Source organism: Poeciliopsis prolifica, unplaced genomic scaffold (genome assembly GCF_027474105.1).
Source record: "Poeciliopsis prolifica strain line A6 unplaced genomic scaffold, Auburn_PproV2 SCAFFOLD004, whole genome shotgun sequence".
Classification (NCBI taxonomy): domain Eukaryota; kingdom Metazoa; phylum Chordata; class Actinopteri; order Cyprinodontiformes; family Poeciliidae; genus Poeciliopsis; species Poeciliopsis prolifica.
The window spans coordinates 18,750,526-18,763,998 of NW_026562379.1; the positions used below are offsets into that span (position 1 = coordinate 18,750,526).

Below are 13,473 nucleotides of genomic sequence, written 5' to 3' on the forward strand. Positions count from 1 at the left end.
TGAATGAAACAAGCCTTCAGATCAATGGTTTCTTTATTGCAACAATAAAATGAATAATTTCACATGTAACAATTACATTTCATTTTTAAACAAGCATTAGCAAAAAATACAATAAAAATAACATCACATCTGACCTATAAAACATGTAACATTTTGCAGTAAATATTTACTTTTTCTCACTAAGACAAGTTGGTGTTGCTTTTAAATGAGCTAAAATTAAAATGTTTAAAAAAAATCTACATTAATTGACCAACAGTTGAGCAACCGTAAGAAATGGAAATAATCTAATGCTCCAGACTAATTTATATCTCAGCAAGTGACCAAAACACAAACATTCAGAACCTAAGCTAAGCCTAATTTAAGTTCCCACATCCAGAATGCCTGTGCTGGAGATGTAAGTTTTTCTAAATACATCACAGACACATTGGAATAAGCTTTAGCTTCCTCTGACAGCAGAATAAAACACATTTTCTTTTTCAGTGGTTCCTCTTCAAGCCTCTCTGTTTCAGGACCGACCCAAAGCTTCAAAGCTTCTCAGGACAGTTACTCAGGAATCTCACAGGTCTTCCGGTTTCAGAAGGTAAAGGTAGGAAGATCTTGCACTGGCACACTGTTCTATGACAAGTTGGAAAGCTAAGTTACTTTCAATAAATCCGGTGAACATCCAGAAGGAGCTCCATTCTGCAGGTTGCAAAGCCTCACAGCCTTCAGTTCTGATGCAGTCGGGCTTCAGGTCAGCAGCTGCTTTCTGGATTCTTTTTATCTGAAGTCGTGTTCACATTTGTTGGTGATGCAACAGAGTAATCGAAATGTATTGGGCCTTTGGATCCACGACGTTCTGACATGTCACTCATGGGTTTCCCCAAAGCCTGGAGGTAACACAAGAAAATGTATCCAAAACCCTACCTGCCAAACACACGGCCTACCTGACAGGAAATTATGCTCAAACTGAACTTAAAGGACTTAAATGCTGGACCTTATTCTCAGCCAGCGCCTGTTTAGCCATGTAGTGTTCCCTCTTTATCTTAATCTCCACGTCTTCAGGGATGTCAGAAACTGTCGTGTCAATCAGTCGGCCGATGAAGAAGACCACATGCTGAGGTACAAAGATGGTGAAACACACATCATCAAACCAAGACAGGCAGCAGCGGTTTCCTTCACTCACCCTCTGATGGCGCTCTCACTCAACTAGAAGCTTTTCCAGTGAAGGTCCGTGATACCAATAGAGCATTCAGACCGAACACATCTCACACGTCAAAAAGGCGGCCAACGCCTCAAAGTTGGACACCCTTGGTACTGAAATCGCCTTAGAATCGCAACTGAGCAATGTGTGGAAAGGCAGGAGCCTCTTAACTTTAAGTTGTTCTTTTCTTTCAGTTTCTTTGTATAAAGGCAGAGGAGAGAGCAGTTTGGCTTTACTTTACTGGTCATCATGCCTCTCTGTGCTGTGTCTGAGCTCATCAGATAATTCAGAGACATTCTGAGTTTGGTGAGTTTCACCACCTATTCCGGAGCTGCGTGCCGCTGAGGGTTGCTTTAGCACGTCTCAGCCCAGTTTGACCACCTGCTGATCGTCTTGTCCTGCCAGGACACCAACTCAAGTGTCTTTGATGGAATGACACTCTGCTTTCACCTGCAAAACTTCAGATTTTCTAACTCTCGCGTTTGCTGCCAGACATGATTCAAAAGACGCAGCACCATACGTGTCCAAGACTTCATGATGCCCCTAGACGCGCATCCACCATAGTCCGACGGTGTAAACCAGACGCCCCTGACATTCAAGTTGTGTTCGGTCTGGATGCACTATTAGAAACTGTAGGAGACACTGACCTCAAAGACGATGACGAAGCTGAGTCGTATAGCGATGAGGTGAAAGAACGCCGGCAGATAATCGCCGTTATCATCCATAAAGCCTCTATACCTGAACAAAACCAATGTTAAGGTCCAAACCTGCTGCCATTGGGAGGACAGTATTGGACAGGCAGATTGAGGCCATTACTTGCAGGGGGTGCTGTTGTTGAGTGAGGCTGTTGCCAGGGTGAAGTTAACGAAGCCTCTCAGGCTGCTATCTCTGGTGAAACGGTAGTACTGCCGAGGCACAAAGGACGAGGTGAAGGCAATGAGAAAAGCCTGGAAACAGATTTTGGAAAAATTTAATTTGTTTCCATCAGGAAAGCTGATTCCTGATCAGGCCTGCAGACTCACGTTGCTGATGACAGCTATGTGTGAGATGAACTGCAGGATGTGAAACCAGATGCCGATGTCCTGAGCTCGCTCCACCACCGGGCGGCGGTATTCTTTCACATACTTCTGAGCGTCCAGACGGATTTCCACCCAGTTGTTCATGAGAGCAAAGAGAGGAGCGAGAGGACACGCCGCCACAAAGATGGTGATGAAACCAAACTGAAGCACTGAGAAGAGCAGCACTAGATTTTCAGAAACAAGCCGCAGTCATGGAAGCTTCTCTTATTTTGGAGCAAACAGAGGCTTTGGTTACCCATCTCCAGATATTCACCGAAGAGTCCCTCACAGACCAGGAGGTCGTAGTCTACCTCCCAAGGAGAAACGTTCATCATGGGCTGAGTCCCCTCCCCTGCCGCCTGTGGACGCCTCACTTTGGTTTTCTGCCACCACGCCTGAACCTTCCTGCCGAAACAAGAAGCCTTCTACTTCATGCGTCTTGCAGTCTAGTCTGAAAGTTGTTGTCAAACTTGATTTAAATAAAGTCTCTGTAAGGTTATCAAATCAAAACTCTTTAAACATATTTCTCCACTGCTCGAGTAAGTGTGGCTTGACATGTCCATTCTTGGAGATGAAATAGTCTTAGAAGCTGAAACATTGAAACACTGGCTTGGTGCACAAATATGACTTATTTTTAAGAAACTAGCTTGTATTTTACATTGACCAGATCTAGGAATGGCATGGAGTCATGACTGAATGAGAAAATAAATTGTACTGACACTGAAATAAGCTATAATTATTATACCATCTTTTTTATTTAATTCTTCACACAAGAAGAATTAAATAGGTCAATCACTTGGCGAGTGAGCTCCTGGCTGACTCGCCAAATTTAAAGCTGGCTTGGGTGAGCAAATCTCACTTGTCCTTTTTTTAAATAACTTGCTTGAAATTCATATTGACCAGAATTAGCAACAGCATGTTGAGTGAATGACCTGGATCAGCACAGGCGTATTATAACGTATTTATTATTATCAATAAAAATGATAATTTAAAAATAATTAAATAGTTTTATAAAGCAACAAAACATATTATGACACAACAGATTCACCAATGCCATTTCAGAAACTCAGGTATAAATCCAAACCTGAAATGCGTGTGGACATGCGCGCCAGGCTGAGTAAGATAAACCTGGATCTCAGTATTTTGGATCTGAATAGAAGTTTAAATTCTCCTGCCAGCCGTGAGCAGCAGAGGAATAATTCGAGTTTAGTGGATGGTGTGTTGTCTGTGTGTCGTTTACGGGGAGATGAATTCATGGACGTTGTTGATCATCTGTTTTCCCACCATGATGACCAGCAGCTCCTGGGCCAGGTCAATCAGACACCCGCCGGCTCCACACTGGAACACACAACCCAGAGAGCCGGAGACAAGAACGTCAGCTTCATTCATATTATCTGCCTGTGGTAAAACTCAACCCGTTTGAAGTTTTTGTTGCAGTTCGCTACAGTATTTACAGCAGCTTCTGTCCTCCAACATATTTAAACATAACAAACTGGTAGATCATATGTCCATATGGTACAAAGTCAGCAGGTCCAAGATGTCCAGGAGACAAACCCAGACATCTCCAGCAACACTCTAAGGCTCAGACTGAGAATCTCCACTGAGCGCTTCGGCTCAGGTATGGTGCACTTCACTTCGCTATTTTATCTGTTTCCTGCGACCCATAATGCAATATTCCTGAGCCCATTTCTGTTGCATATCCTAAGGACAATGGGAGGAGCTACTGGCGTCACACAACACCATCTATTGATTGGGGGGTGGAAAAATGTCACTGCTTGCAGCAAGCATCACATCCATCATCCCACTAATATGATGCAACGGTATGCGTTTGTTTCACCCTGCATGCCCAGTAAGAGTCACACTGGTGGTTGAAACACTCTCTTTAACACATCAGGAGATTTTTACTATTTTGGAAATAAGGGACAAGCATTCATTCATAGGCCCTTCAGAAAGTTCTGGATCAGCCCCAGAGTCAGTGGATGTGCCTGGAAAGCCTCTAAATGAAGCCCTCCACAGAAAGTATCGTCATCAGATGATCACCAGGCTCAGTGGATCAGAACTTCGTCCTGGTTCTCGCCTGTGAAGGAAGTTCTGATCCAATTGGCCTGCCATCTCTGAAGAGCCTCAGGATGTTTGGGGTTGAGGAAGATTCAACTCCTAACATGACATTTGCAGGCAGCCCCTTGACAAATCATTAATGAAATATATGTCTTTCTTTCAAACATGAACAAAGACAAACTCACTTCTTCATTACGAAGTCCAAACAGAGTGTTGTACATTCCAGGGTAACCAACGAACCTGAAGAGACACCAACAAACGAGCACAAGCTAAGTCTTTGGAGAAAATCAAACAACTTCATGATTAGAAGCAGAAGCACTTAAATACTTGATAAAAATGTTCCTTGAAGAAGCTTAGAGGCCTGTCGCCATTTGCTGGAGCAGCTCTCACCTGCCTTTGAAGAAGGCGATGTAGACGGGAGTTGAGTAGAAGTTCACAAACTGGAATATGAAAACTTTGAGGATGAACATGTCTTCATATTTGGTTTGAGTGCGATGCATTTCTGAGTGGTAACAAACACACAGGCATGGAGATGATGAAGACTGGAAGGTTTCCATCACTTCAACACCAGATACAGAGTCACAGCTGTGACATATTGGCTGATCAACCAGATGACATAGCCTGACATCATCCGAGGCTCTGTTCTTACAGAATATTATCATGGAATGCAAGTGTCAAGAGAATCTCTTACGGCGATTCATTGATCCACAGCGAAATACATACATACATGCATACGTTTTGTTCTATTTCCTCCCTACAGGCCACCAGAGGGCGTTGCTGAAAACCCTGCTGACTAAAACCAGCGATGTCACAAGGAGTCCAGAGCACATCCCTCCCTGAGAAAGGCGATGTCGGAGAATCCTTGCAGAAGAACCTGGCCCAGTGATGAGGGCTGGCACCATAAACATCCTCTTCATGTGGGCTGAAACTGTGTCGATCCGAATGGCTGGTTCCAGTGAGAATGAAATGACACTTTAGGCACAAATGCAGTGTTTGGCCACATGGTAGCATCATAGCCAACAGCCATCAGTACTAGAATGATGACATCGCCACTTCAAGCATTGAAAGAGAAGAGAGAGGGCTGCTTTTGTGAACACAGTGCATAAAAAACAACCAAAACTGGGAGAGGCTAACACTGCTAGGTTAGCTAAAATGTGAGCTGTGAGCTGGGAGACGAGGCGCAAATGTTGTCACCACCAACAATGACCAAAAGTACAAAGATCAAACCATCAAAGTTTACAGGAGGGTGCTACACCGCTATTGGATGTCTCATGGCAGTGAAATGATCCGAGATCCACAAGGTCGATGCCACGCAAAACAAACTGCATACGAGAAGAGAAAGAGAGCCACAGCTGATGTCAGGCCGTATATCCCGATGGATCATTCTGTTATGTTACTCTGTTAGCATTACTACTGGAATGGCGAATGCCTGAAGGGAACGTTCAGTGATTTCAGCACTGCCCTCTGGCGGTCAGTAGGAATGAAACAGAATCCATTTGTCAAACGCCACCAGACCTGAGAACAGAGACTCACCCCAGCGCGTAAGGACGCCGGCCAGCCAGATGTAAATTCTGGACAATGTCAGGATAATGATCAGGTTCAGCACTGATGCTGAAATGCTGGCTATCGTCCCAGCCTGAAAGCAGAAACCAGTTCAAGCTCAGGATCAGAACATCAGGAATGCATGGAGTCCCTCAGGGCAGCGTACTCAGAAATCTGTCCTGTCTGTACAGATTTTGACAACACTTTAAGGAACGCCCCGGCAGTTAGACTCACAGAGGCGCTGTCAGTTGTAGTTGACTTGTAGATGACGATTCTGAGGATGGTACGGTACAAAATAATGGCAATGAGGAACATCGGAACCACAGAAATCTGCACGCAGAAAACTCAAGTTCAACCTCTTATTCCAACTTCTGATGGTGGACATGGAAGATCAGGAGAGTTACCATGATAATGATGACCATGCATCCAGTCAAAATTCTGTTGAAGCGTTTATTCTCAGGAAAGTAAGGCTCCTCAGCTCCAGTGATCGGGTTCCTCGTGGTCATCGGCGCCATGGCTGAGAACTCTGGACGTGGACGCTCCTGTTCGGGGAAGGAAAGGACTTACAGAACCGCCTGCAAAGTGGAACCGTCTTAGACAAGGCATCACAGCATCTAACCTCAATGTCCTCGAAGTCAGAGCAGCCCCAGCGGTGGGAGAGAGTTGAGGAAGTTCTCTTCCAGTACTCCAGGAAGGTGACGGCCCACACTGACATGAAGAGGCTGAGGAACACTGTCCCCCAGTTGTCAAACAGGAGACCCGCCTGCAGACACCAAGGACACGCTGAGGCAGAGCTGTGCTTATTTATTACAACCTGAGCCAGCAGCAGCATACAGATATGAAAGATACAGGAAAGAAGCATCATTGGAAACCTGATCTAACTGACTGTAGGGAGTTAAAATGGCTGACAGTCAACTGACTTAAAGCAAATTGTTGAAAAGCATTAAGAGCACCGTTCAGAAATCAGGTTCAGTCAACCTCTGAACCGGAGGTCAGGCTGGTTCAGGCAGAGCCCGGCTGTGGTAGGAGAAAACATGAACCGGCTCACAGGTACCTTATAGGTGATGCAGATGCTGGAGTAGTTCCAGGTGGAGCAGATGTTACAGAGAGGACACATGATGAAAGTGCTTCCGCTTTCACACACCTCCCTCCTGCAGGTACAAAAACATTTTCTGCAGGAACTATCCGAGTATGAATCATTTTCACCACAGACAAGTCAAGCAGCACAGGAATTGGGATTGTTATAAAAGCATAAAGCCTAAACAATAAAGGTAGAATGTGTTCTTACGCTGGGACGTCAGAGAACACATCTAAAAATCCCAACAGGAAAACCAGAGTCCCAATCAGAGACGCAGGCAGCAGCCAGGCAGTGTAGAAACCTGCAGACACCAACTGACTTAACACTGAGCAGGTTACAGTCATGAACTCTGGGTTAAATCTGCCTTCTGAGGAGAAAACATGCTAAAATCTTGGAAAGTGCCACACCAGGGACTCCAGTACTCATCCATGGGAACTCCTCATCCTACAGAAAGCTGTTGAAGTCCAGTGAAAATCTTAAAGACTGTCATATCCTCCAGTGAGACTGGTTTATTTAGACCACTATCGGCTTGTTTCCACTGAGCAGTGCGGCCCGGATTGGTATCGCGATTCCTCCGCTGGTTGGACCATTAGGTCATACGAGTACAACGACAAACTTGTTGCCAACAGTGACGTTTTCTGTCTCACAATCAATGGACTGTGTTGAGTGGCGCCATCCTAACCGCACCATACCATTGTCCTATGGACCCACAACTTGAGGGCACCCAGGAACGGCGCACTAGGGGTCAGCCCATTCAATGAATGGGCTGACTTTACAACAAAAACAAACAGAATAGTGTACCGAACAGTACCGCTCAGTGGAAACGAGGCATGTCTGGACTGGATCAGGACATTTCAATCACAACTGTAATTACCGATCCATGCAAAGTAGAGAGCTATCTTTTCCCCAAAATACTCCCTTATGTGGCCCAGAGGTTGGTAGCGCCTCCAGCAGGACCACTTGGACCAGTACGCATTCAGGATCTGCCTCAGTCCTAAAGACTGGAGGGGCACCGGGTCGACCGGCATCCTGTAGTCCCCCTGCAAACAGAGCTGACGTTGTAAACGTTGTTCCTCTAAGATGTTTTAAACGTGTAGGAAAGTCAGGTCCAGACCTCATGCAGTGGGTACGCTGCTGTGAAGATTCCCTCACTGACCAGCCGGTCGATGCCCACCTCGCCCCGGTTCACACAACCGTACGGGACTCTGGCCAGGATCTCATACAGCTGCAGACACAGAGAAACGCTTCATGTTGAGTTTCTTCAAGATGTCAAATTATTATAAACCAGAAAGATGAGGGACACGAGGACATGTCCCTGAGGAACTATCAATGTTATATGACAAACACAGCTTAAGATAGTTTGACTGGAAATAACTGTCACCAAATTCAGATTTATCTTACCCTGATAAATTATAGCTGTGTATGTAAGTTCAAATTAAATTGTTTCCTCATAAGTTACATTTTTAGGGATACACAGTTTCTGTCCGACAGCAACAACTTTTCTTTTTCACATCAGATTATCAGGGATGCAGGGCTCAAGACTTGTGTTGAACTCATTTTCATCTTGTCCTCATCTCAGAAGAAGAAGAATTCGGTGTTGCACGGCGCCTGAACTCACCACTTGGTGTCTCTGGGTGGTCTTAAAGAACGTCTCTCTGTTGTCACTTCCCAGGAACCTGTAGACACAGGACAGGTGATGCAGGTTCCAGTCTGGGACCAGAAACTGTTCTGGTCCCAGACTGGGGACAGGGACACTGCTGACCTCTCCAGCTTGCTGGACCTGAACTGACAGGTGTAGTAGTCAGGTGGTTGGTTGGGGACGTACTGGGTGAGGGGGTTGGGGAGCGACAGCTTGGACAGGAAATGTTCAGACCAGTTAGTCATCGGATCGGTGACCACCTGCAAAAGGACGGAGGACACTGTGAGAGGACGTCCACCAGAGGCATGACAGATGCATGGGAGGGTTTTACCTCCAGTGGGACTTTGAGATTGATCTCCTCGGCGTAGTAGCAGAGGACCCTCCAGGGGGCGCTGAGGAGGACGAAGCGGATCCTCTTCTTTGCCTTGAAGACGTCCCTCTGTGGACAACAGGACAGAAAGACCTTGAAGTGGACATGTCAGGACACAGAACACCCGTCCAGCACGATTGTGGAGGCGTCATGATGTGGGACGCCTTCCATCCCCTCATTCCAGCCAATCAGAGGCAGCCGTTTCACTCACGTCGCTCTGTTTGGGTTTGACTTCACGCTCAGGTGTGTTGTTTTGCTCACCCGCTCCTGCAGCAGGCCTACTTGTCTCAGTCTGCTCAGAAACTGTTCCCTCCACTTCTTCTGGATGGCGACATCACCTGGGCCGTTCTCATTAACACCCCGAAGCTCCTCCCACACCAGGACAAAGTCTGACCAATCAGAAAACAGCATTCAAAAGTTTACTAACACAGATGGAAAAAGATATTACTAATTCCTTCTTTATGGACAAATTAATGTTTTACTAACAACATAAATCTGCAGCATTTCAACAGAAAGCTGATTTACAATATTTTAATCAGTAATACTGAAATTAATCTGTTTCTTTTCCAGTAAAAAGTTGTAAATGACCAAAGTTTTCCAACAAATTTCGACAAATTGAAAGTTCAGCAAAATCCGCCTCACCAATTCGAGTCCTTCCGTCTCTGAACACGTTCCTGTTTGGAATCGATGCTTCCTGGAAAACAAGGAATTTCCAATTTACCTGAAACACACCTGCTTGCTCTAAACAAACCACTATTCAATGAGCAGAATGCATTCTGAGTCTCTGTGGCTGATGTGTGTCGGTTTCCTCATGGAAAACTTTAGCTTTCTGTGTTTTCTTGTCGGTTTTTGGTTGCCAGTCGTCAAGTTCAGGGTTTGTGGAGTTTTTCCTCCTTCATCAATGATCAGTTTCAAGAGGCAAGTCATTAAGAGAAACACTGTACATCAGTCACTCCAGCAATTTATGATTTATTTTTTATATATTTCCTTCAATCAAAATCTCAAATTTTGTGGCGCTACTTCAGAAATATTCGTAAGAAATTTTCCGATATTTGTGCTTATGTATGAAGGTAAATGAGACTTTTTGTTACTCACCATATTGATCAGACTTTAAACTTACTTATGGTTCCAAAGCAGCTCTAACCGGGTGGATTTTCTAATCTCAGTTTAAAGAAACTTTGTGTTTCAGCTGTTTTGCAGTTTTCTGAAAGTTTGTCCCAGAATCGTGGTACACAGAAGCTGAATGCTGCTTCTTTGTGTTCGTCTGGTTCAAAGACAAACAGATGCATGAGTTTCTCTAGATCTTGCTGGAATATCAGTCTTTTAACGCTGGAATTGTTCTCCAGGTAATAGAAGACTGACTTTGTAACTGTCTGTATGTGGCTCTGAAGGTTCAGGTCAGACTGCATCACCACGCCCCGATTGGTTATTTACCGGAGTTTATTGTGGCGTTCTATGTTGGGAAAACTCTGGATATGATGTTAGACTTCAGAGCTACAAGATCTTGGTTGTGTGAACATTTTGTTCAAGGATGTTTTGACTGAAAATGTGTCTTTAAAAGAAGAATGTCGGAAGGAAAAAATGGTGTCTTTGGTGAAGAAATGAGCTCCTGCTGTTGGTGCGGTTTGAGACTCTCATTCTTGCTGCCCAACCAGCATTTTCCAGTTGACGTAGTTGATAACACTATCAGCATGACGCATGCTGCTGATTGCTCCATTAATCTCAGATGATTCCTTTTCGTCATGGTATTTTTTTTTAAATAAGCTCCTTTCTCAGAAACTCTGGTTTTTATGTCTTCGATTCTTATGACAGACACGTCTCTGATGGAGAAAACAAGGATCTCATCTGATCGCACAGACTTCCTGTTACCTGCTGCAGCCACGCTAAATCCCAGATCCTCATCAGTTAGAAAAATAAAACAGAAGAAGAAAGCCTGTGAGTCTTCCTCTGGAGGAACGGCCAACCAATTTTTCTCTATGCGGTTACATTTGTGTCAAAAATAAGTAGAAGTCATATGTGTAGATGTTGTTCTGTGTCGTTGCTGTGTCTTTGGTAGATGTCTGAGGTCTTAGTGTTTTATGGACATGACAATGTTGCATAAGTCTATGTTGCATATGCATATATGCATTACCTACATGTGCAACATTTACATGCAACATCAATATATCCATAAAGCACTAAGACCATAAACATCTTGGTGTCTGGTCTTAGAGGATTAGGGATTCATCTATCCCCTGTAATAATCCTCTGGGATTGGGGATTGTCCCTTCCCAACGACACATAGAGTTGGGGATTGACAACACTGTGTGTCAGTCCCAGAGACACATAACGACATAGACCAGGAGTGGGCAATCCTGGTCCTCGAGGGCCGGTGTCCTGCAACTCTACTTTGTCCAACACAGCTGAATCAAATCACTGAATCACCTCCTAAATGCAGTCAAGTTTTCCAGAGTCCTGCTGATGACATCATTATTTGACTCAGGTGTGTTGAAGTAGAGACATGTCTAAAGGATGCCTGGACCTCCAGGCCTGGAATTGCCCAACCCTGACATAGACCTACATGCGCATATGACTTCTGCTTATTTTTGACACAAATGGAACCCCATATTCCTGCAGTTCCAGGTTTTATTAGCTATTCATAATTATAAGTAATATTAGTTAATAACTGCATACGTAAAATCTTTGTAAGTTTTAACTTGAGTAAAACTAGTTTAGCTTATATATTACAGAAAATAGAACAGTTCAATATTAATGGTGTACCTTTGATTAATTGCTATGATTTATTTATTTATGCACCTTTAAACACAGAGGAGAATTTATCATTACTAATATGTCTTCCTGGCACCTGCTAATACTGTTCAGGTTAATTGAGATACATGTACTTATACATATAAAACTACAATATAAAACTAGCAACTGCAGTTTGGTTACCTGATGGGCTTTTTAGTTACTTTAGCATTAAATCCTTGGATTTTGACTGAACTGAAGAAGCATTTTTGTTTTTTTCAAAATAATGCAAGTCCTATCCACTATGTAATATCCATGTTTACCTTCTTGCGCCTCATCGTCATGTCCGGTGGGCTAGCAGGGCTAACGGAGCTAGCCAAAACATGGAGTCATTACACCGTCAGCTCACCTACCTGTACATTTATATTCACCTGAATTTGAACTTTCTTGGTTTTAATAGGCGGCGCGTCCGTCCAACACCGAACAGCGGCTGGTTGTCCGCTTTCTGGCGCTCTGCTCATGTTTTCTAACTACATCCACTCACCAGAAACTACCCGGCAGAAACGGTGAGGAACGGCGCCGCCACTGTTGTCGTTGGCAACCGCTCAGCAAGGAAAGCAGCTATTGGCTGTTCTAAAATTTCATGGATGACGTCATCGCATAACTTGCATATTTGGTCAAGTGACCAGGAAAAGTGACCAAAAACACTTAGAACTACAAAAGAACTTTATGAAACAATTTAATAATGTCAGTTAAATGCTACCCCGGATAAGCGGAAGAAGATGGATGGATGTCAAATAATATCAATACGTTGTCTGAACCTACATAGATCAGTTTTGTGTGATTTAACAGTTAACCAGAAGATCTTCACTGAGAGACAGATGGGTGAAGATCCCATCTGTGTTTAAAAATGCAATCATTTATTTTAGTGTGACAGTTTTTGGCGGGGGGGAAGAAAGAAAAAGGTGGGGGTCATTTATGCAACATGAAAAAATACATTTATATTGTAATCCATGCACGATCACCAACAGCTTTGCGCATGCGTCAATAACTTGTCCTCCCTCTCTCCAAGTCCACCTCACTGCAGCAAACAGAAAGGGGCGGGACGGTCTCTTACCTTATTTGGAAATGGGACCGTTGCACTCCGGAAGTGAAGGGGGCGCTATTTCCTACATTATCCCCGGCTCACAGAATAACAAATCTGGTTGTTAAACCAGGATTGCTAAACAGATACAAGCAAAAATTTTAATTTTTGTTTTTAACGGTGCCATACATTATTCTGACAGACTTTTTGTTGGCAGAATCCTATATATAAAAAAATAAGATGAAACTTTAGTCTCTCGAGGTGGAAATGTTCCTTTGACTCTAAAGAAATAACACATTAATAGAATCACAATATCAAAAATTTTTGCAAAGATTAAAACAGTTAGCATGCTATAGTTAAATGTTACCATTTAGTTTAAAAATAATTATTGTACTATTAATAAATGACTTATAATCGATGTTCCAAGGTATCGGACACAATGAGCTCAGAGGTTCACACTGACAAAAAGTCAAGAGGTTTCTATCTGCTAAAATAGCAAACAGTTGAGACAGAGTTGTTTTTGGTTTCTCTGTAAAAATGCATATAACTCCCTATCAAATTAGTCAAAGTGCTTTACTGTCTAGCTCCAGGCTAAATGATAATCTTACCAGCAAAATATTTGGTTTGAAACTGTGGCATTTGTAAATAAACAACAAAGGGAAAATAGGACCTTGAAAAACATGCTAATTTTTACTGTTATGGCAGGTTGAACAACCTAAATTATTGCTGGTAAT

The 13,473-nt window shown here is 43.6% G+C and overlaps 1 protein-coding gene across 3 annotated transcripts; it reads right to left on the reverse strand.

The window, feature by feature from the left end:
* Positions 1 to 15: 15 nt before the first annotated feature.
* On the reverse strand, positions 16 to 12,246 carry LOC129359269 (anoctamin-7-like). Of its 3 annotated transcripts, XM_055028775.1 has the most exons (24): positions 12,087 to 12,246; positions 9,571 to 9,622; positions 9,190 to 9,317; positions 8,890 to 8,997; positions 8,682 to 8,818; positions 8,538 to 8,595; positions 8,034 to 8,144; positions 7,794 to 7,959; positions 7,130 to 7,220; positions 6,896 to 6,992; positions 6,461 to 6,604; positions 6,246 to 6,383; positions 6,076 to 6,171; positions 5,833 to 5,935; positions 4,690 to 4,801; positions 4,485 to 4,539; positions 3,482 to 3,579; positions 2,498 to 2,646; positions 2,206 to 2,411; positions 2,000 to 2,130; positions 1,831 to 1,921; positions 977 to 1,096; positions 703 to 869; positions 16 to 610 (listed from the first exon to the last, which is right to left on the reverse strand). In XM_055028775.1, the coding sequence occupies exons 1-23, from the start codon at positions 12,174 to 12,176 to the stop codon at positions 735 to 737; spliced, it is 2,616 nt and encodes an 871-aa protein (XP_054884750.1). In that variant the 5' UTR covers positions 12,177 to 12,246; the 3' UTR covers positions 16 to 610; positions 703 to 734. The 3 variants fall into 3 exon arrangements, with proteins under 3 accessions (XP_054884750.1, XP_054884751.1, XP_054884749.1); XM_055028776.1 differs by having other exon boundaries at positions 16 to 869; positions 2,206 to 2,426; positions 2,516 to 2,646; XM_055028774.1 differs by having other exon boundaries at positions 16 to 869.
* Positions 12,247 to 13,473: the final 1,227 nt, after the last annotated feature.